The 24681-nt window shown below is 42.0% G+C and overlaps 1 protein-coding gene and 1 long non-coding RNA gene across 2 annotated transcripts; one reads left to right on the top strand and one right to left on the bottom strand.

Annotated features, from left to right (window-relative positions):
• Window positions 1-1342: 1342 nt before the first annotated feature.
• Window positions 1343-24596, bottom strand: LOC111869279. The gene is made up of 3 exons (XR_002843642.2): window positions 24274-24596; window positions 8012-8184; window positions 1343-1525 (listed from the first exon to the last, which is right to left on the bottom strand). It is a non-coding gene; the product is annotated as an uncharacterized LOC111869279 (long non-coding RNA).
• On the top strand, window positions 9379-17051 carry LOC111869263 (venom serine carboxypeptidase). The gene is made up of 6 exons (XM_023860648.2): window positions 9379-9951; window positions 11772-11958; window positions 12526-12672; window positions 14399-14473; window positions 14621-14787; window positions 15972-17051. Exons 1-6 carry the CDS (start codon window positions 9643-9645, stop codon window positions 16500-16502), a joined length of 1416 nt encoding a protein of 471 aa, XP_023716416.1. The 5' UTR covers window positions 9379-9642; the 3' UTR covers window positions 16503-17051.
• Window positions 24597-24681: the final 85 nt, after the last annotated feature.

The following is a 24681-nucleotide window of genomic DNA, read 5'->3' as shown; positions in this document are numbered from 1 at the left end:
CTTAAAGTGAACTGCCCTTTCCAAAAGTTGCACGCATCTCACTGCTTCACTCCTCGCTCGGTTTATGACCCTCCCCACAAACCTGTCACTCTACACGCAATTACTTCAGTTTCTAGACATGCAAGAACAAGCCTCCTGATTGCCCACTCTTCAAGGGGGAATCCTTCACCATATGTTAGATTCACAATTTCTACACTAAGAACACAGATACATTTTGGTTTCACTTTTATCACTTTGTATGTCACTAGTAGCACAAACTCTCTTATCTATTCCTAGACACTCTGCGAGCTCACGGTGAAGTCTTCTGGGTTGTGACACTTTCTACTCATGTTGGTAGATATGTAGCTTTTGGAGGAGCGTGGTTATCTCCACAGGTGTGGTACAGTTCTGAGCATTTGTCTGCATGCATGAATTGCTTTCTGCTGCAAGACTTGCACAAAGCCATTGTCTCTTTCCACAGTTTCTTCCCTTTGCACATGACACTGACCACTGCCCTCTTTCCTTCATGTCACTGAACTGAAGCTCACCTTTTAACCTTTCTTCACGTGGGGCACTGGACAGTCTGCCTTGCTCAGCCTCCATTGATGACACTTCTTTAATGCACTTGGGATTCAACAACACTTCGCTTAACTTCTCAGTTACAGTCTGCCTCTGTATCCTTCCAGCATCAAAACATGCATCAGGAACGAATTCACTACACTTGCTGTCACAAGCCAGATGAATACTCCCTGTGCCTATGCTCTCTCCTCATAAACTGACAGGAGGTCATGTACTAGCCATTGTGGTTTACTCCTCCCATATTTTTAGTGTACTTTACACATTTGCTTTCATTGTGGCAACTTTAGTTCCTTACTTAAGGCTTCACTTCTGTCATCTTATTGGTGCTTCCTATGTGAATAGTACTGAACACCATAACCAAACATTTGCTCCTCCATGCAACACAAAATTTCTCCTCGTTTCTGAATGAAGAAATTTCCTTGCCACATTTCCCCCACTTTGCTGCTTTTTAATATCTTCAAGCATTTGAAGCCCTGGATGTCATTATTATGCATGTTATTACCATGACCATACTCAAGAGCTCTTGGGCCAAATGGTGACATACGACACATGCCCATTTAGACTTGACGTCCAGAAAGTGGGTTCACAACACATGTGATGAGAGTAGAATACAACTCACTCACTATTCATGTGGCTTTGAAGAAAATAAACTCAATTTCCTATTTTATCACTGTATGCCCTAGAATTATATACCTAACCGTTACTACTGTCAGACAACACAGGGATTTTCAATACAAATTTCACTTATTTCATAGAGCCATAAGTCTGAAAAAATTTCCTTGCCCTGAATGACATTCTGCCTTCATCAGCAGTTGCAGCTGTACTGGTTGTCACAAACTGGGGGTGACCACATTCTTTCCAGTGTTAGTGTGACTATGTTTTCCTCCTTCATTTGGCCACCTCCCTCAGATCGTACAATGTCCAGGTTCCAGAACAGGAGCCGAAACTCATCCCTCTGGCTACATGCCTGAAAAGACTGGCATTTTACATATATACATATACTTGTACATTTCATTAATCCAACATTAGCCCATACACATGTGAATATGAAACACGTTAGGAGACGTACATTGTACAATGTAACTTGAGCAAGAGAGAAATTAAACAATAATATATACATAATATATAAATGACAAAGTATGTACAGAATTTAGTATAATAAAATATGAGTATCACTGCTTAAGTAGACAACAGAAAAGGCTTCAAAAGCTAAACATCCTTTTATAAAAAGAATTAATAATTTTGTGGGAACTGCCCACATTCAAGCAAGTGTGACAACGCAAACGTCATTGCTTAGCAACGACGATATAAACTTTTCTGTAGAATAAAAGACATGTGCTAGATGATAATTCCTTAAAGCAGACTTAAAAAATTGCTCAACATTTTTTAATCTAGATATACCAGGTGGCAATTACTGAATACTTTAATAGCAGAAAATATAATACCTCTCTGGATAGCAGAAAGTCTACCTAATCGTATGTGTAATTGATTCTTACATCTTGTATTAATGTCACGAACAGGAGAGTTACTTTTAAGGCAAAAAAACATTAATAAACAAATATATACAAACTTGAAATAGGTAAAATCTCCAATTTTCTGCAGGAACTCTGTCAACTTAATCTCAACATAATTCTTAACACCTTTTTTTTTTAATTAGGAATACCTTACGCATAGAACTAGTGAACTAGTGTTACCCCAAAATACTATTCCATAATTAACCAGAAGGTGAAAATGTGCAAAATAAACAGTCATCAAGGTTTGGATATTAAGAACTGGAGATAATCTTCTCATTATAAAACTAACCGAATTCAGGTTATTCAATACAAAACTTATATGAGGCTTCCATGAATGTTGACTGTCCAGTTATAAGCCTAAAATTTTTCTTCAACCCTGTCTGAGAGAAGCAATCTGTAAAATTATCATAGACATCGATTCTAAGACCATGGTTATAACACCACTGGATACTGCTTCAGTATGAGAGTTGAAGGTAACCAGGAGCATCATTTTGTAGCCCCCCCCCCAAAATGATACATGCATTGGCACTGTGAACATACTAGTATATGAGTATAAAGTAATGTTTCAACAAACATTTACAATAAAATGTTCACTGCAGACCCAAAATAAGGAACACAGATTAGCATTGTGAACAGTGGAAGAAACAACATTTAAAGGCTTAAAACACAATGTTCACTGAACACCATTAAAAAGATTCATCCACTAGCACTGTAAACAGAAGAAGCAAAAATTAAACAAAGGCTTACAATAGTACGATTGTTTAGAACCAGCACTCCTATGTATTACACAACACCGTTACACAAGGCTTACGCTACAATGCCAAGAGTTCTGGGCACATCTCATGAAGTCCATTCCCGTCACTGTATTGTTCAGGCATTATTTCAATAATGTGAATTTGTAACTGAAACAAAAACACATGAATAAGAGGAATGCACGAACGGCCAATTTCAAGGTAAATATTATGGCGCCTTTCACAGGAGAGATGGAGGAAAACTAGGCTGAGACAACCGGGGCTCAAGCGAGGTTCTGTAAGTTAGCTGCATATCATTCATTCTTGGTTGGGATGCAAGCAATGTGGCACAAGTAATTTCACGGGATGGCGTGCTTCTTGGGAAACTAGTTGCCCAGAAAATCAAGAAATAATTCGTATTTCATGCAACCCAGAAGCTCACTGACCTATTCTCAACACCCCACCCCCGTCCCAGCCAGTTGAATCCAGTCCACCCTCATTTTAAGATCAATGTAACCATTATCCACTCGTTTGCTTCCAAGTCTCTGGGGCTTCATGTTTATCAGTTAAAATGTTCTACGAATTTCTCGCATCATCTCTGCATCTTACACACCCCCGCTTGTTTGCTTATCCTAATAATGTTAAAAGAATATGAATTAATGTCACGATTTATGTGTGACTATAGACGGGATATGGATTTATGGACCACTTATACACACCACTCGGAACTAGAAGTATATACAATGCAGTCGCTGTTTTCCACACATACAAATCACTGCATTTTCTTAACAATGGAGATTCTTCAGCTTCTGTGGTCACGCCGTTGCCCGCTGGCTAGTACTCGACACAGCTGAACTGTCAACTTCATCAGAGCCATCTCTTCTGAGCCTCTCTTGCAAAATTCAACTCTCGTTGCCACGGGAACGTGTTTACCAATCCGGTGCTTAGAAATGGGTTGCATAATACCGTTGTTTATTCGTCTGTCTCGCAGTCATTGCATAGCAACGGTTGTACACGCTACATTAAGAAGCTTCCCTCATGCGCCTGTCTCCAGCATCCCACTACGGGCACTTCCCTTCTCTCAGCTCCAGATATCTTAGCACTATGTTTCCATATTGCATCGGAGGGTCGCGGGTTCAAGTCCCGATGAGGTCATTGGATTTTTTTCAATTGAACGAATCATTCCAGCCGCACTAGGCCCTGTGGTTTACTCAGCCTCTAACAGAAATGAATACCAGGAATTAATTAAATAATTTTCCTTGGGAGTAAAGCGCAGCCGGTGCGTAAGGCTGACAACCTTACCGCCATCTTTGAGGCGATTGGTTAGATAGTGTGGGACTCCCAACGTCTCATAACCCTATAGGCCTTCACNGAGTTGTTTTTTTTTTTTTTTTTTTTTTTTTTTTTTGTACAAGCAGTTCAGTGAATTCCTTCTGGATCTTCGTACTGAGAGATGTTCGTTTTTTGAGGCGATGAAAACGCATCCCTATTTCAGTTCCTTCTTGAGAGGTTCATTCAACCTCAGCCCCTCGGCTTTGTCTTTACACACGAAACGGTGACACAACGAAAGGATAGCAAACGACAGCGACCATAAGGTAATATATTGTCAGTGACACGGGTATCTCCTTTGTTTAAAATGCAATATTATAGTAAAGTAAGTTGATGTGCGATTATAAAGTTAGCTTCTATCAAACTAAGCGTAATAAGGGTACAGATATGCGGGATGTTTCCAGTCAGCAGTGAAGGTTCTGTGGCCTTAATTCAGGAAAACAGTTACTTAGCTTAAGGACCGAGGAGAGCCAAGCCTTTCGACTTAGCACCGTAAGCTCATCATGACTGCCAAAGCCAGGCCGTATGGAAGCTCACCTACCCGCAGCCACAATGAGAGGCATGGCATGAAGTGAGGTTATGTGTGACGAGAAGGCAGCCCCGTGAAGCTGTCTCGAAAACATAACGCAAGAATGGCCCCTCTCCTCCTCCGAGCTCAGCACAAACTGAACCCACCAGCAGTCATGGATATGTTAAGCCTTTTGGTAACCTTCTCATCACTGTGGGACAGTTCATTGCAGCGTGCAGCATACAGATGTGTCCTTTGCCTTCTTGCACCCATCAGTAGCCAGGTGTTAATTAACTACAGAGAAAAGTTCGCTATTTATGAATTTCACATAGTCAGTCTTCCTGAGGAACAGACCCTCAGGTTCCTGTAGAAAGAAAGTTCCCCACCATGCAAGGATCCTGAAGGTTCATTACTGTACAAACAGAAGTCCGTCACAGGATCCTGTCTTGAGTGAACAGAACAGAATTCACGTCGTCACACCCTACTTCTGTAATTTGCATTTTAATATTATCCTCTCATCCACTAGACCTCACACGTCTCCTTTCCTTCAGATATTCGAATTAATGAAAGCTACAAACCCCGCCAATATCGGATTCCTTCAATTCATCACACTAGTAATATTTGGTGAAGAGAAATTATGAAGCTCCTCGTTATGCATTTTTCTCCAGCCTACCTTCTTCCCTTGAAGTCCAAATATGCTCCTCATCACCCTGTTCTGCCCCTATAGCGAGAGCCCAATCCTCACCATCACACAAAACAACAGGCTCAATAACAGTTTTCTATAGCAAATTGTAAAATAAATGATTCTGAAGTATTTATATTTTCGACAGAGAAGTTAATATCATCAACGCAAATCAAAATGTGGTGTGTCTCATTCAACTCTAATCCCTCCTTAATTGTCTCGACATTTCTAAGGGCATATCTGAAGCAAAATTCAAATATATCGGTGACAAATATGATTTTCTCACACATTACTCTTAAAAGGGAATTCACAAGGCAAATATTTACCTGTAAGAACCTCACAGCAGCTTTAGTGTAAACGCATTTTAATTAGCCTAACAACTTTCATGAGTTCCTGCCAATCCAATGAGGCAATTGTTCTCCCTACTTGAGCCATAGGCTTTAGGACTCTCCACGTGTAGGCCCCGCTGTTCTTTCACCTCTTCCAGTAAATGATGAATGCACAATGTCATCATATTTGATTTATGTAACTGATACCCACACTTGTAATCCCTGATAATTGCGTCTGTCTGCCGATTTGACACTGATAATATACATATCAGATGAAATGTAGTATGAAGTTCAGAACAATGACATTGCTTGATAACCATTGTAATTAGTTTTATCGCCTTTGTACATACTTGTGTAAAGGCGCGTCCACATTACTCGTGCTCGCCAGGCTTGTGCTCGTCGGGAGACTCGTCCACACTGCTTCAGTTGCTCGCCAGTCTTCGGCGCGTGGGGATCCGTAGTGTGTATGGGGCATAAGCTGTAGTCGTATTTTAATTTATTGGCTATAGTTTTTAAATTAAAAATATAAAATCGGCTTGTCTCGTGACTTGTCATATCGTCCACATTACTCGCGAGCATAGCGAGTCACACGAGCACGAGCACGAGTAATGTGGACGAGCCTTAATAACAGATGCGTTCCACTGCAGCAGCAAGTCTTCCTCACACCAGCATTCTGTAGATTTCAGGATGTGACTTTTACACATCTTTTGTTTCAGTTTGGGTAACATCTGGCGATTATATTCTGTCACCATTTCATTTGGAGTTAAACTATAAGGAACTTACTCTCAAGTACCTTTGGCTTAGTTGTATGTATTTGTTATGCCTAACATCGATAAAACCATGTAAGCTTACATTTAATAGCTAGTGAAGTAAATTTTACACCTATTCATAATATTATGTGAATGTGTAAATAGATTTCCATTATAATATTTATCATGTAAACTCGGCGTTAGTCCTTTAGTCCTTTAGTCTCTATAAAATTCGCTAATATTCTTGTTCTTACTGTATGTTTCGTACATACTAAGACTGGATTTCAAATATTCCCTTGACTTTTTCTAAATATTCTGCTTGCACAACGGCCTACATTTCTTAAATTATCTCCATTACATTGGCTTGAATTCTCTAAATATTGCAACCAGGTTTGCTTTCTCTGATATAATAATATTGAGCAGTTTTTGTAAAACAATATTTTTTACTGCTGCAGCTCGTAACAATCTAGATTCTCATTTCTGAACTTTTTATATTTCCTTTCACAAGTTGTAATTAAGTCTGCATTAACACATTCAATAGTTGAGGAAACATTTGAGATTTAAGAAATATATATATTTAATCTGAACATCTTTCAACTTCCTGGCTTTGTATTTTTCTGTGGCAAACGTTTCGTTGACCTGTGGCTACAGAGTGATCAGTATCACGGCCAGTTCCACTCTGATCGGACGTCTGTTGCTATTAAAGTGTCGTCAATATCACAGCGCGTCCTTTCAGTAGCAGAAGTCTAGGAACAATTTTAAATGTTATTAAACAGAAATGTTTTATATATGACAGTTAGGTTTCTAAAGGGCCGCGCCATAGTTCAAGCGGTTAGTCGCTGGCTTCCCACAGCGGCGACCCGGGTTCGATCCCGGGTCTGGTCAAGTGGGATTTGTGGTGGACAAAGTGGCGCTGGGGCAGGTTTTCTCCGAGTACTTCGGTTTCCCCTGCCAATCTTCATTCCACCAATTGCTCCACAATCACCCTCACCTATCATCTGGGGCTGGTACAATAGGCCACTTTCATTCTAAATTTTTTATTTGGACATGTATTTCCTCCTTACTTCTAAATTAAAACAGCGCAAAGAACCATGAATTTGGTGCTTGGGGAATTCACATACGCTCAATTTTCTCTTAAAAATATATCTTGTGTCATTTATGTCCTCAGCTATACGACGAAGTTTCAGAAAATAATACGAGTATCGTACCAATGAAATATTAGTATTACATATGATATTTTGTCATTAAGAAGTTCTGCCACTTGACATATATTTCCTTACGTGCAAAAAATATGTCCCTGATATCCATTCCCACTGAAAGAAATGTAATGATTTGTTTGCGAAGAATCACACTTGTCCCATCTGACCTCCTCCACACTGAGAACATCTAAATTATGTATTTATACTTCGCTAATTTTCTGCTGCTCTTTCTAATGGCTCTGAATTGATAATCCAAAATTCCAGGTCTCATTTACATTTTCTATTGCCTAGGTAGTTCCAAAGGATGGGACAAAGTAAGAAGCTCTATAGAGTACGCAGTAGGCTTCTAGAGGAGGGTGTACTGGGCCATCGCCCAACCTCCAGGCTGGAGGATCACCCCTTTCGACCTTACCGCTGCTGCTTGCGCAGTCCTTCCGCTGCCACGCTTCATATCTGGAGGCAGCCTCCCTTATCCGCCAACTTCAGGACGACCAATGACATGGTGACACTCAAGCCCACTCAGTCTCGGGCCTCGAAGTCCGGTTAAGCAACATGTCTTTGAAAAATACGAAGCTTTGGTTGCGCCTGTCAACATCAACGTGAAAGAAGCATCATATTGTCAAGCGCTGAATTAGTACAGACGGAGTTTGGATTGGTAATTGGACGTACTGGAAACTCACAACTCAAACTACAAGAAACTACAACTCTGCACAAATCACTTCAACCCACTTAGCTTGTTACTAGTCATTGCTTGGTCACAGCCTTCTAACAAGGGCTATTTCTCAACCCCTTACGGCTCAAGAACTGCACTTCCTAACCGTCAAATCAAGACTATCTCTTCTGTCGGTGGTTTCCTAGTCCCGACTCAGCATTTTCTTTCTCAGACAGATTCGTAAGTCAAAGTCACATTATGACCGTCGGTCTGTGACCAACCAATTCATGCCTTAGACCGCGCGCCCACCATGATCTACCCTGATAATATTATTACCAGAAAATTAAATCATAAAAATCTTAAAGTGAATCGTTCATATGATGAACGGTTTTCATATCTGATTCGTATGTGTGCTAATAGGATTAGTAACGAAAATTTCAGTACAAAGTTCAACACATGAGTAATTATCCTTTAACTTCTTATGTATCCCCACTATTCTATAAACGAGGTTAAGTGAGAATTACTTTAACTTTATCAACAGTACTTGTTTACAGTATCTTATCTACTGCTCATTAGGAATTAAATACAGGCTATGTAATCTTGCGCCGACACTGATCCAATGAGAAGTAAAAATGTACTGTCACGATTTATGGGCGTGACTAATAAATGGGGTATGGAGTGGATGATTGGGTTTACTGGCTCTTTCATTTACAATCACCATTAACTGCAATCAAGTACAACAGCTCACAAACAATAACTGCCTAAGACTCGCTCCATTCTAACTGGACTATGACTGTCTTCTCTATTACTGTGACTGACTTAGTTCTGATTTACGATCCTATACTGGCCCTGGCCCATCTCCACGGACCCTTCCTCTCTTCTCTCCATTGATTTCCCATGTGACCCACTCTCCCTCCCTTTCAGTCCTTATACAGTATAGTTGGGCGTTTTCGACTGGTGACTCAGTCTGCAGCCATCTGCTCACGCTGGTTTTCTATCCTGAAGACTTAGACGATATGTACCTCCGAAACGTCGGTTCACACAATATTTACATGGAGCCACATTCCAATAGACGGCATTCTGCATAGTTACCGCCGTGAAAACCTCAAATCTAAAAATTTTTAGAATTATTAGGCCATTTGCACAAAATATGCCTGCATCTTGGATTTCCTTATCTGGTCAAGTGCAGGTTTTTCCAAAGGAAGCTGAAATCAGCCAGCACTTGAACAGCCTCTCAAAACAGTTTTATATTGCCCGACTCCTTATCTATGTAGAATACGTGGGGGGGTGTCTGAAGAATACCCGATAATGAGTCCGTAAAAGATAAAGAGGAAAATAAAAGACGATTGATGTGGCAGCAGAGGGCTCAAGACATTTAGATTTTCATCGAGATGTGGACTGCAATATCATTAATAATTTTGCTAACATGGGCAGTGAACCCTGGGCGGGCTAAATTGGTTCGATCACCTTATCTCCTGAGATACAGTAATGTCGAGTGGGATCCTATCCCTGTTGAAGAAGACGTGGGTTCCAGACTGATCCTTACACCATACATTGAGAATGGTAAAATTGAGGAAGCACGTGCTTTGTCCGCTGTCAGTGGTGGACCAATTCCTGAAGATATTCCTAGTCATTCTGGATTCTTCACCGTGAACAAGCAGTACAACTCCAGTCTGTTCTTCTGGTTCTTCCCAGCCGAAGTAAGTAACTCTCTCCACGTTAATTTTTATAAAGTTCATAAATTATTATATGAAATTACAGCATCTTTTTGTGAGTCTGATGTGTAGTAGGAACATGTCTGTTGTGTAGAACTATAGCAGTTTCTTCTCCACTCAAGACAAACTTCCACAGCTATAATTTGAAACCAGTTTCTTTTGCAATTTCTTTCGGTGATAGATTCTATGTCTGAATACTGTTCATTTTTGTTTAACTGTATAATATTCACTTCTGTGCCCTAACATGGAGGACACATGATCGATTAGCGTCCAGTTCGTGCAAAGCAACCCAAAATTTGAGACTTATTTCTTGGTTCATCTAAAGACATACTTTTAATTGCTTATGCTTACAGCATGGATCGGGAGACACTGAAGAAAGCGATCGTGGTCCACTTTAAAGTAGCCCATGACCGCACTATTCCAATATTATCATGAAAAAACTGAAGATAATCAGGATAGCCGGGTTCGAAGCTGACAGTCTAACCTACGGCTTCCGGAACGCCAAGCAGAAATGTTAATAGACCGAGCGCTGCTTGCGACGGCTCCGTAGCTCCTGCGCATTATGCAGTGAGTTTCTTGCGGGGCTTAGGAGGGAGGAATCGAACGTTACTCCTGTTAGTTCGGCCCAATCCTTTAAGCACAGGTACCTTACGCGACTTCATTGCCTAGACAGATCACTAACTGTATGTGGAGTAAACTGGTTTTAAAAGAACTTAATATTTTTATCAATTTCTACTACGATTATTTGTTTATTAGAAGAGAAATTTAATCGAGTGTATGAAAAATGAAAGCAGTGCTATCCAGTAGGTGTAATAATTTTAGACTAGTAGTTGCAGAGAAAGTGCCTTACGGAGCATTTCAAGTGTTTCGGTAGTGGATTTACCGAGCCTCACACAAAACTTGATGCTGCAGACATACTGCTCGATTTTGCCATCCATCGCAGGCAAAACGAAACACGAAGTCGAAAAAGCACTCGTGTGAAAACAATGCATGTTCATAGGTCGGTGTCACGTTGCAGACTGATGCAATAGGCTTGTGGAAGTGTGACCTCGGCCTCTCCTCTTATCCTCTTTCACAGAGGCACTTACAATAATATATTGCGATAGCACGTCGTATTGAGAAGCGACTGTCCACCTGCCGCTACTGTTAATTAATTATGCACATGTAACATACGAGTACAACCAGATGAATTACAAAGCGTTCTACATCAAACTCCAGCGATCTACTTCGCTAGTGCAGATGCCATTTAAAATGTAGAATACTCTCCCCGTCAAGTCGGCTCGACCGAAAAGTGTAAGTTCTCCTGAGTGTTGCGCTGTCTAGAAAATTCACTGTACAGTGCTGTCTACCTCAACACGTTCAGAACGGCTCTGATTGTGAGTTCTGTCATGCCAATTCTAAAGGCTAACCAGCACCCCTTCTTTAGGGTAAAGTTCATTAGAAATCGCTGCTACCAGGAGCTCCAGAGCAGCCGATGCGTAGTCAAGAAATGCCGTGCGGTTGGGGACCTCTGAGATCCATAGGGGTCACAACAGGCGGAAGTTTATTACGCCCTAAGAATAAATTCGTTGGACAATCTGAGGCTTCACAATGATCACTGTTCTTCGTAGCGTTTCCTTCGCACAACTACTTACAGCGGAATAAATATAAAATTGTGGTCTGGGATGAAGCCTTCTGTTTTAGAAATCCATGCTGGTACTAATAACTTACCAAATTTAAGTTAAAAGAACGTGTAAAACAATGTATGATGATTATACTGCAGGAGCTCTGGCGTTTAGAAGTCTCGTCTGTTCTCTTCCCTACAGCAAGGCTATGAGACGGCGCCTCTGCTAGTGTGGCTCCAGGGAGGACCAGGATCTACCTCATTGTACGGCCTTTTCACCGAGCTCGGACCCTTCTTCGTAGGAGAGGACCATAAGTCGCTCGTCAAGAATCCGTACTCATGGCACAAGAATCATTCAATCATTTTCATAGACAATCCCGTCGGAACAGGTACCAAATTTACATAATTTTTGTCAACAAATATTGCTTTTATGTACGTCAGTAGGCCTATATTTAAGGAAGGTGAAGTGTATCATTTATGGGCCGGATTATCTCAGTCAGTATAGTGATTAGCTCGGGCTATTTGCCTCAAGTTAAATTCCCAGCAAGGGCAGGCCAAGTCCAGAGGAAGTCGGGGTCACCACAGTCTCCTATCCAGGGAGAACAGGGCCCCCTCGCTCTAGAAACAGCAGCGGAATGAGAAGTCGCCACTCATCTGTTGTAGAACTGTGTGAAGTTTTGGCTTCACATCCGCACACGTGTTCACGGCGTGGTTTCGAAACAGAGGTGTTTCCTTGCAATATCATGCAACGCCTCCCTGTAACAACTGTGAAAAGATGTCCCCTTATTTTCGAAAGGATAAGACATGGATTTCTATGCAGAAAAAATTTCCTTAAACTTCATAAACAGACCGAAAGTCGTAGGCAAATAGAAGTTTACTTCATGATTCGTTGTTGAAACATGCGCTTCTTGTAAGTGTATTGTGTTGTTAATTTGAGATGTGCTTTCTGTTTTCAGGATTCAGTTTCACAGACCAGCAAGATGGCTATGCAAAGGAACAAGTACAAGTTGGAGCTGAATTATACTCAGCTATTCTTCAGTTTCTGACAGTGTTTCCGGAGCTGCAAGCAGTTCCCTTCTTCATAACGGGGGAATCGTACGCAGGTTAGGTTAAGTACGAATTTCAACCTAGTCCAGTCAGATAATTCTGACTCTGTAATAAAATACTTCGCTGTAGTATGAGCTGTTTCATGCGCTCACGATTTGGAAGTTATACTTTAATGAACAGCAGATCTCGTGCGGGATTTGAGATTCTTACAGTGTTGGTTATGAACGAGTCTATCTTCCGGGATGTTATGTCGTACAGTTTGATCAAAATTCTGAGAAACATGCCGCTCCGTCTTCAGACTGTTGGATCAAACCAAGCAAGGAAGCAGTAAGAAGCAGGAAGCAAATCAAATAAACATAATTAATGTCAATTGCACACACAATAATGGTACCACGTCACAAATGTTAATTATAAAATAGCCGTTGAAAACGACGGACAAACTTCTTCCTGGGTTCTCATTGCTGTACTATGGCTAACCACTTCAATTTCGTGTCATAAATTCTTAAAATGACATTACACCCATACCCAGGCTGTAATATTGACAGAAATATGAATTGTTCCGTCAACTGTCAAGACGGTGGGACGTACAACACGCATGGGGCCGATACGATTTTCGTGACGAATGTCAGTGGCAAGGCTGAGGGAAGAGATCACTTGGGTTATATAGGCGAAAATGGGAGACTACTGTTTGGTTAAATCTTACAGAAATGGGGCATGAGAATTGGGGTTGCACTCTTTTGTCTCAGAATAGGACCCAGTGACGGGCTCTTGCGAACATGATAATAAACTTGAGGATTTCGTAAAATGCGGAGAATTTCAGTATTTAGGAAGTTTCAGTTTAGGAACAAGCACTCTGCTCCAATGAATTACTTGTATGATCGATTTCCCAATGTTTTACAACCGAAACTATCGCATAGCAGGGTCACTCAGGCAGCAGCACTCAGGCAAGTGCATCTAAATTTGCACTTACGGCTTTGTCTTTTGGGCATGCTGAACTGCACGAAAAAAAAATCTAAATGTAATGAGAGAAATGTCAAATATTTTTTTTTTCAGAAAGTGTGTCAGTATGCCAACATGAATGTATGTATGAGGGGTGAACCATAATAATCCGGCCCTCGCACTGCGACCTTCCATGATATATTTTGCTTCCCCTATGATTAACCCTTTATCACTCCTACACTTCGAATGACATGTAGGATTTGTCATAATAGTCACTTCTTTCCATAATCTCGGCCCAGGTGACGAAATCTTAAGTAAGCTATGGCCTCACAATCATATAGGGTATGTGTGGCTGATTCGTCTTCTTGTAGGCACCGTTCACAGGTGGGGCCCTCTGTCAACCCCAGTTTGAAAAGGTGTCCTTTTAGGTGACAGTGTCCTCTAAATAGTCCTACCGCTCATTTTAATTGGTCTCTGTTTAATTTTAACAGATCCTTCGTTCTTCTAGCAGAGGATCCTAATATAAGTTCCTTTGCCTGCCTGAGTCCAGTTATGGATTCCCAAAGTATTTTTGTGATTTCTGTTAGTCCAGTCCCTGATCACTTTCTTGGCAACTCCAATTGAGATACCGCAAGCTGGTTCAGATGTTCAGATCCTGTTCTTGCCAGCTGATCTGCCGTTTCATTACCAACAATACTCTCACGACCTGGCGCCCATGTCAGTTGAACTCTTGTTATGTTCGACCAGTTGTATGAGGGACTGAGGACAGTCCCAGACCAGTTTCCAGGTGATCTGGTAGTATGCCAATATACACTGATGCACCACAATTTGCTTCTTCCACAGGAAAATACGTGCCGGCGTTTGCTTACACAATACATCAGAACAATCCCACAGCGGAACTGAAGATTAACTTGCACGGTAAGCAGGCATTTTGCGGAAATGAATTCATACACCTGGCTGGAATCACAGAGAGGTGTATATTCATTGTTCCATCACCTAGTAGCATGTGCTGCATACTCAATAAAACCAGAGCGAGGAGGTATCACAAATCCTGTCACATTACAGGGATAGCAGTCGGCAACGGGTTCACCGACCCTATCACCATCCTGGATTACAGTCACTTCTTGTACCAGCTAGGCTTGGTGGATACCAACACGTATAATGAAATGAAGGATATTGAAAAAAGCGGAAAAACAGCCATCCAAGAAGGCAGACTCGTCGACGCGTTTTGGGTGTGTACAACAGTTTCTACAGTTAAACGAAACATTAGTAACCGTGCCAGTTGTGCTTCTCTGGAGCCCGCACCACAGTTTATGGTGTTATCCGCCATCTGTAACTAACTCCATGAACTTACTGAACCGTCAAGACCAACGCTGGAACCTAATCCAAGACGACTAAAACTTCATACAAAATTTCTCTAAGATAAATTTTAATATTATCCTTCAATTTACTTCTACGCGTTCCAAATGATTTCTTACCTTGAGGGCTTTCAATCAAAATTTTATATGCGCTTGGTTTCCTTGTGCGTGCTAAATGCCCCTCCATTCAGAACCTTCTTATGTACTCACAGCTGAGGATCAGCAGGGACTGCGACGGTTCTCTTAGTGTCTAATTTCCTCCGCTACTCTGATACTTCTTCAGGGTTTGTTACTTCATTTCTCGCTTCTCCTTAGCGCTTTGTTCTTAAATAACCTCGAAATGTATACATTCATCAGGTTGAGAGACCAAGTTTGACCCCTGCAAAAAGCAGGAAGCAAAACTACACTTCTTTTGTATATTTTTAGATAAGAGATAATCATTTTAAATAACGCCGAAGACAATTCAACAGATGTCACTAGTATTCATTTATATTATATTCGCAAAATGCCTGATATTATAAGCGTGGGGGGGGGGATACGCGACTTATTCTAGAGGGATTTAGCAGTTTTTACTGGGAAGGGGAGGGTTATGAGGTGTGGATCGGGGATTTCAAAGAAAATGGAATGGATGGAAAATAAAGAATCATTTGCCTAGCCACTTTGCCCAATGAACTTAAGTTCGCCAGATAGACAGTTTACGAGCTTTACGTTTGACGCGACTAGAAAGTGAGATGATTCATTGCTCAGAGAGGATTGGCAACCGAGGGTATGACGTTGCAGGTTCGCAATGAAGAGGGCTCATACAGATAATTCATTTCTTTGTTTTGAGTCAGTAAACTTTTAGAAAATTTCATCAATCCTAGACCGAACAGAACTTTAAGCTGTAATTAAGCTCTCTGTGGGCTCTTCTGAACATGGTAATGAACAGGCGGTAGATTGTTGCTTACAGGAGTGACCAGTGGAAAACAAAGAAAGATTCCGTTCCCCAGACTCGATCGTTCAGTTAATCGAATTGCCTTAAGCCATAGAGCCAATGCACTCTCCTTCGTATGTTTCAGAGTTGGAGCTACGACTTAGACGTATTCATGGTGACATCGGAATTCTGGAACCTGTACAACCTGCTGTACGAAGTGGAACCTGAGGTTGGCGGAGACCTCTACACTTTCGTGCAGTTGCCCGAAGTACGTCGGGCTCTACATGTTGGCGATCAGGCATTCGCAAGCGGTGGAACTGTTTACGAGTACATGATCCCCGATTTCATGAATTCAGTTCGCCCGTGGCTCGAGGAAGTAATTGAGAACTACCGTGTCCTCTACTACAGTGGCCAGATGGACATTATTGTGGCCTACCCGCTGACTGTCGGCTTGTTCAATACGCTCGAGTTCACAGCCGCGGCAGAGTACCGAGCAGCAGAACGCATTCCCTGGTACGTGGACGGGCGACTAGCAGGGTACATGAAGAGTGGAGGTAACTTCACGGAAGTTGTAGTTCGGAACGCTGGCCACATGGTGCCCACAGACCAACCTTTGTGGGCTTTCGACCTCATCAATCGGTTCACTCAAAATGATCTACTTCCGAGACACAAGTAATCTTAAAATTAACTTGAACTTCCAGGTGGAAATGCTCTGAAATAGACATAATTACTTCCTTTCCTTAAGTCCAATGCCCTCAGCAGATGCAGACCTTCTCTGCATGACCTTGGGACCTACAGAATGAGGCCTAGTTTAGTCATCTTCATTTAAATGCTTCAGACTTCTGGCAAGAAATCGTACTGTAAAACTGACGGTTTTAGAACTGATGCCTGGCTTCAGAAACTTGTTATTTCTGCGTCACAGCTCTCAATCTGAACCTCTTTCGGCAACTGAGAGCTAATTAACCAAGTGAAATGTCTATTTAGATTTTAGTGATTTGCAGTCAACGAACTCACTCCTGTCCATATCTCATGGTAAGCTCCCTCTACACGACTTAGACATGTAAATATCTATCTGCAAGTACTAATAATTCGGTCTGTAATTTTTATTGCAATGACATTTAGAAAGAAAAAGGCGATTTGGAAATTACTGAACATATAAGAAACAATTTTATAATACTCCAGTGTGAAAAATATAATTCGCAAATAAACATGTACAGAATCATAATTTTATTAACAATTTTTAGCAGTTCATATCTCCTAGTGCTTTGATAAGGCTGACTTGTAGAGTACAATTTTTAGTACATTATTAGATTAACACCACATTGGCTATTGTCCACTGAGCTATATTTGACATCCAAAACATTTCAGAATTTGTTCTATTCCAGGTTTCAAGTAAGTGATCAGTTGTCATGATACTGAGTCTGAACTATATCAGAAAACAAGAAATAACCGCCAAATTTCCTTCTATACGACATGGACAGCATAGGAAAAGACACATCCGGCAATTCTTCGCTGCCGCGTGAACGTCTTTACCGAGGTTTTAGAATGCAATGATAGGAGGATACACAGACAGACCCACGGACTCTTGTTTGATAAGACACGGACTGCATAGAAATTGATACACCCAACAATTCTTCTATTGTTGCGTGTATCCATTGCCGCGGGAACGTGTTAACCGAGTCGTTGCCTAGTACCGAATCGAGAGATGTAATTAACCGAGCCGTTGCCTTGCAACGAAAGGAGGGATGAACCTATAGACACAGACTGTTGGGAGGGATTTCTGTACTACGATGTCAAGATGGGATCACTTGCCGTGATATACACGCCAGGTTTCATAAAGGTTGGTTCAGGCAATCAAAAGTTGATAGGGAGGATACACAGACATATAGACAGGATGGAGGTCCTGCTTCATGTCGGTATGCATGGTTTGCTCTTCAACCCTGAAGATGGAGGCAGCATATTCCCCTAAATAGTCGGTTAACTTCCAATTGACTATACTGCATTATATCCCAGAAGATATAAATCTCCAACTGAGTGCCTGCCTGCTTCTCGTGTTGGATTCTGCGCCGTGGAGTGGATTTCTGAAGCACAGCACCGCAGGATCCGTGGAAGCTATCGACCTAGTTCAGGCAGTGAATGCAGGGCCCGTCACTTTCGCTGCTATCCGCGAGGTCTGCGGGTTGTTATAGCAACGAACTGGTTACAAGTACCGCTAAGAACCATTCATCACTAGGGATTATTCAGTTACTACATCGTCTCGAATGAGGTCAGAGTTGTTGAGTGACCACGACAGACCACAGACAAGCATATGTATGTATGATTGTCTTCATTTGTAGCAATGAGTGATTTATACACCTCCCGAATACGAACCTAAATGTATGACGGTTATTAAATCCTTGTAGCCCGGCCATTTTGCAAAGACTAGAACAGCTTCTTAGATAGAATTAATTTTCCCATAGTTGAGCGCTATCTCTTCATCAGAGATACAGAATCATCTCCGTAGTAGCTAGACCGGAGCATAGCTGATGTACGTGTAACCGTGAGCCACAAAATCCGGCCTTCGCACTGCGACCTTCAATGATCTATTGTGTTTTCCCTTTGGGTTAACCCTTTATTAATCCTATGCTTCGAATCAATGTACTTAATGCACACTGAGTCAGCATCAAGCAAACAGATCAAATGAGCTTGAAGGTTGCAGCAAATTACACGTACATCGCTATACAAATTATATTCTGTCGGCGTATAGTCTACATTTGCAGAAAAGCCGTCCCTGAGCTTAATTAAGCACACGCCATGACACACCCGTGTCGCTCCATTCCCGGTGATGAAGTCTACGATAGGCTGGTGCGCTCCGAGCAGCTCTGGGAGCAATGGTGATTAGAAATATCTCTTTCTCTGCCTAGAATCGAACTTCAACTCTGAGGTCGTCCAACCCATAACTTAGCCAATCTAATGACAGAACTGCGCCAGTTACGAGTAAACATATATTTCACCCAACATTATCATAATGTTTTACACCAAACTGCATGACGGCGACTGGGTTAAACAATTCATCAGCGTCATCTAATAGCAGATTCCAGAATAAATACGCAAATCGAAAGTAGTGTCCCTTCATATAAGCTCTTCATTGCCCTTGTGCTAGATAATTATTTCCAAGTCCTACACTTCCCATTACTCCGTCCGGCGCCGAGCCTCTGATTGGCCAGTCGTGTTTCCTCACCGGAGATGACGTCCCACAATACCAAAAGAGTTGCCGTCATGACAAAGACTAAATTCTTGTCATAATTCCAGATGGGATTTAAACCCAAGACGAATTCTATCCAGTAGGGACTTTGACGTTTCCCAGCGTGACGTTTCCCAGCGTCTCTCCTATGTAATTAACTAATTACCTACCTTGGCTCATCACTTCCGTGAAGACGGACATAATATATTCGTCCGAAACAATGGTGCCCACCTACCATAGTACATGGTACAACAAAAGAAAAACAATTCCATATCACAGTGAAGAAATACATTTTAGGGAGCATACGACTTAGAGATAGGCCCTATGCCTATGCATCCCGGGGTATTTCACAAGTAACAGTCTATGTAGTTCTTCACCTGCAATTATCCAGGAGAAACAGTGTCCATGTAGCAAGCACAAAAGTAAAGGTAAAGCTATCCCTGTAACACGCCGTGAAGACCCATAAGGTTGTGAGATGTCGATGCTCCCACAATTTCTCTAGAAAATCGGCTCAGAGATGGCAGTAAAGTTGTTAGCTTTATGCCCCGTCCGCCCTTTACCCTCAAGGAAAATTCCTGATACTTATTTCTGTTAGAAGGCCGCGACATAGCTCAAACGGTTAGTCGCTGGCTTCCCACCGTGGCAGCCCGAGTTCGATCCCGGGTCTGGTCAAGTGGGATTTGTGGTGGAAAAAGTGCAGATTTTCTTCGAGTACTTCGGATTCCCCTGCCAATCTTCATTCCACCAAATTCTCCATCATCGTAATCACCCGGGGCAGGCTACAAAAGGCCAATCAGTGGCCGCCGTGCCGAGTGGACCCAATTGGACTCCACCCCCCACTAAGCGAATTAAAACAAAGTTATTTCTGTTAGAGGTTGAGTCAACTCCAGAGTCATAATGCGGCTGTAAAATTAGGTAAATTGAAAAACTCTACCTAACTGGAACTCGAAACCGCGACCTCCCGGCGTGTAGCTTACGCTACCGTGAGGAAGCACAAAGGAAATTAGAAAAACAAAAGAATTTCTGCCGGTAACTTGCAAGTAAGAAACTACTTGGAAAACCATAGAGTACATAAGAGAACAAAATTAGAATCGGCCTTAAAGAACTCAGGCGCCTTAGTGTGAACTAGATTCAATTGACTGAGGCTCTTGTGGTCACGGTAATGAACATCCCGGTTCCATAAAAAGGAGGTAAATGCGTGATCAGGTGATAGCCAGTGCCTTCTCAAGAAGGCCTCTGGACTTCGTCAAATTGTAGCTATGGCTTCTTGCAACTGCAAAGAAGGAAACAACAGACCAGCCCGTGCAGTTAAAACTTCTGCCTCATGCACAGGTTGGGGCAGAGTGAACGAGCCGACTGCTCTTTCTACTGCTGTGGATGGAGCTGAACTCTGACATTTTATAATTTAATGAGAATACTGAAAGATCCCACGCTGCTACATAATCTTCTTATACAAAGCAAACTCCGTGGTTTTAGTCCGCAAGCGAACTATACCGACAGAGAGACCGCCGCTTCTCGGCAAAGTTAGTGCCAACTTTTGCGGATAGAGTGCGTCGCGTGGTCAGCGCAACGAATCCCAACGGCCGATAATCTCGGTTTTCTAGACGGAAGCCGCCATTTCCTTGAAACAGATCCTCAATTATCCTCACGAGGCTGAGTGAACCCCGTTCCAGACCCACTACTCAGAAAACCTGGCAGCGCCGGGAATCGAACCCGGACCTCTGCATCTGTAGCCGGGGAGTCTGACCACTAGACCACAGAGGCGGTCTTCTTATGCAGTGCACAATAATTTCAATCAGTGATCTCGTCCCCTGCCTTTCATCCTGCTGCTAGGCAACCCTAACCGACCCTAATAGCAGAAACGTCATTTTATCCGTTTTCCTTTTGCGTGCGACAACAATTTAATGAATCAAGCATTCACCTCACGAGGTCACGATGATAAATAATTGTGTTTAGTAGAGATTATTTCAGGAAAAACAGGAGCAAGAAAGCGCAATTGTACTACTTTCATAGTTAAAATGAAGCATAGCATGCGAACACGTAATGGATACTGACATTCTTTGACCTTGGTCCGTGTAGATTTTGCTTTTGTAGGGCTCGGATTCGAAACTGCCAGTGCTTATATTGAAGTCACCAAGGTCATCCAAGGGGCTATCACCAATAACAGACCAGTACCTAAAACTGTCTGAAATTGCTTCGCACGGAATCAACCTAAAAGTAGCAACCCCTACACAAACGGTTAGGCTACACGTGTCTCTGGGCTGCCAAAGAAGTTGCTGCATCATCACGGCGCCGGGAACCTTCTGCTTATCTCAGAACAACTCGGTTTAAGTACACGTAGATTCAAAAGGTTCTGGCGATGGTGTATAACCCTCAGAATTACTAAGTTTTTGGACCTTTTCCATCGTCCGGTACTCTAGAGAATATAAAACGCGACGTTTCGGAGACTAGATCTGTTTCTGTCCTCAGGTGAGGGGGGTGGAAGACACCTACTCAGTTGGTCCCTTAGAAAGATCTAACCTCAAAAACCTGTCGGATTCACACAGCTATTTAATCACCTGAGACAAGGCTAATTCCAAGCTGTGTGAATGTGACAGTGGTTGTCCAGTGATTGACGTTAGCTCTTTCTAAGGAACCCAACTAAGTAACTGTCACCCACATCCCTCACCTGAGGACAGAAACAGATCTAGTCTCCGAAACGTCGTGTTTTATATTTTCTAGAATACCGGACGATGGAAAGAGTTCAAAAACCCACTAATTCTGAACTCCATTTAATCCACATTGAGGAGCTCCTTCATGAGCAGTAAAGAGATTGAGCGATGTATCAGAAAGAAAAATAAAAAGTCACTCCCCACCAGTAACAGCATATCAATAATTTTGTCGAGTCATTTTCATTTTCGTTTAATTTCGTTCATTTTCAGGACCACTTTACTGCAGAGACGAAATGGGTGTTAACGTATTCCATTTGTTCCTGTTCGTTGTTAAACACTAGTTATATTCAAATTTTAATCACCTCACTTGTAAGAATCTTGACAAAAGAACCAACACGAAATATACGTATTTATTTAGAAGCAATCGATTTCCTTACATCTGTTAAAATCACAAGAAAAAGGTTGAACTGATACTTGGTAAGCTATAGGCAAACGGAATCATGGTAGCGGTGTATTACAGTAGCGTCTAAACGGCTATTTCAAGGATAACTTAAATTTAACCTGACATAAAGGAATTATATAAATGTCCCTTATCTCCAGACGAACGACAAACAAAACAAAACCTAAATAACGCACATAATTGTGTTGCCAGAAAGATTAAATGGTTGCTGTTTCTCAGTGACTGAAAATGCACGTAAGATATACCTACATCGCCTACCAATCAGAGTCAGTACCACGTCCGCTGAAGATGAGCGTCGGAATTAGGACCGTATCAAAATATGGCTAACAGACTGATCTCAGACCCACCACCCAGGAAATTAGCAGAATTAGGTACCATCAAAACACAGTTAAAACGACTAACTTCATGGTCTTCCGGTTCATTTCAACTTTGTTAAAAAGTGCATATTCATTAGCTTCTTCGCCGACCTGTACAAGCGCTCTAGAATCGTCACTCTAACCAAACAAGTATCCCAAATTTATAAAGAGAATTTTTAAAAACTGTGCAATCCTCTCAAAGTTAAGTTTTGAGTTCTGAACCAAGATAGGTAACACAGATTCAAGCAAAGCCATTTCAGTACACAGATATTTAACACTTTATGCATTGCGCATTAACAAAAACAAAGAAACACTGAACTGTAGTTGCAAACATAAATTTAGTTTCCAAATTAATCACTACAAAAATTCTCTTACTCCATCCATACAATAAGTAACTGAGAGACAGAGCCCTCTGCGGTTTCCAGCAAGTCCTCGCTTTCACAGCGCCCCATCAAGGCCAGTGCTCGGCAACGTAATCTGCCGCCGACAAGCTAAAAACTGCAGAACGTTCCCAGAATTCAGTGCCTGTTCATTTAGTCAAGAAATTAAGGAAATCGGCCTATCAGAAAGCTATGTTGAGAACTGGCGTACAAGAGCCAATGCCATTAAAAATGTTTCTCTCTAAATGCTGTCATACTACGGGCAAGGCCTGCACATAGCAAAACAATTAATGGTCCCCTTAAAGAGGACTAGTGACATAAAGTGCTTTGACGTGAGGCTGCCTTCAAAAGCGAATTAAGGATCTCATATTAAGTGCTCCCAGGAAAGCAACGTTCAGGTTTATGTCGTTGCGGTGAACGAGCAATTTTGCTATAACAGTGCACAGATCTCTGCTATGCTCCACTTGCAGTCGCGTCCCATCTGTCAGGGGCACGCAGCTCAATTTCACGTAATGAAACACAACATTTTCAAAACAACATCATAATAATAATTAAATTTGGGCGTACAGCACACATTTACTTGTTATATGAGCAAACAAACATGAAACTCCACATACCCGTTCTACGAAAAGACCAAATTGGAAAGACCTATCTATCTGTCTACCTATGTCTCTACAACCCATTGCTGGACCTTAGTCGCTTTTTCAGTTTCTTAATCCTATACACAGTGGGTATGACTCCTTGGAAGGGGATCAGCCCGTCGCAAGGCCGCTACCGACACACAGAACAGCACAAACACAGAATAAACGCACACAGAAATCCATGCCACGAGTGGGATTCGAACACACGATCCAAGCGTTCGAGCGAGAGAAGACGATTGATGCCTTAGACGTGAGGCCACTGGGATCGGCTGGGTGGGACCTAATGCTTCCAAAATCAAGTAGCAGTTCACGTGTCAGATCATTAGACCAGGGCATGACGTGCTCATGTGAAAAGCAGATGGACCCACGTGACCGCATTCTACGCTGTAACAATTCAGCATAACAACTTACGAAACACGTAATCAGCGCATGTCCCTGAACTCCAGTCGTTACAAAACGCGTGCCGCACATGAAAACACACACGGGAGGTCACATTCGAGTGGTTCTGCATCATGTTCCTAAGTCAAGGGTTCAAACCTCGGCCAAGTAAACAGCCAGTTTGACTGGGGGTTTACTTAATTTTCTCAGTTCGCTCCCGACAAATTCGGGGACGATAACTTAAAGTAAGCCATATAAAGTGAAGTTGTCCCTGTGCTTAACTAATTAAACGTTATGTCATGAAAGTGTATTGGTACTTAATTAAATAATAACAGGGTATATTTTGTCTCTACTTTACCTTCTCGGAAAGGAAACCTGCGATGCACCACTCGTACTTATTTTCGCAAGGGCTTCAGTTATGGAGACTTCATGACACAAAATCAGATCTTCGTATGACAATGTGGGCCAGTGTGGAGATTCGGCGCGGCCTTAGACGTATGGGGTGACATCCCAAAAGGCAGTCCTCTGTACGTGGCTTGTACCTTTATAAGTAACAGAATTTATGTATTTCTGGAAAAGCAACACCCATTCCTCCTCACAGAGATTAAACAAAAGCATGCACACACGTAAGTGTAGCTTTGCCTGCTGGCCTCCTAGTGGGAAAAGAGAACAGAAGTTGAAAATGAATGACTACAAAGTTCTGGAAGCAGACAGGATTTGAACCTAGACAGATGAACTAAGAGAAAGAGCAATGGAGCATGGTCCT

The sequence above is a fragment of the Cryptotermes secundus genome, unplaced genomic scaffold, assembly GCF_002891405.2.
Source record: "Cryptotermes secundus unplaced genomic scaffold, Csec_1.0 scaffold630, whole genome shotgun sequence".
Taxonomy (NCBI): Eukaryota; Metazoa; Arthropoda; class Insecta; order Blattodea; family Kalotermitidae; genus Cryptotermes; species Cryptotermes secundus.
This window is presented reverse-complemented; position numbering and strand designations above follow the sequence as displayed.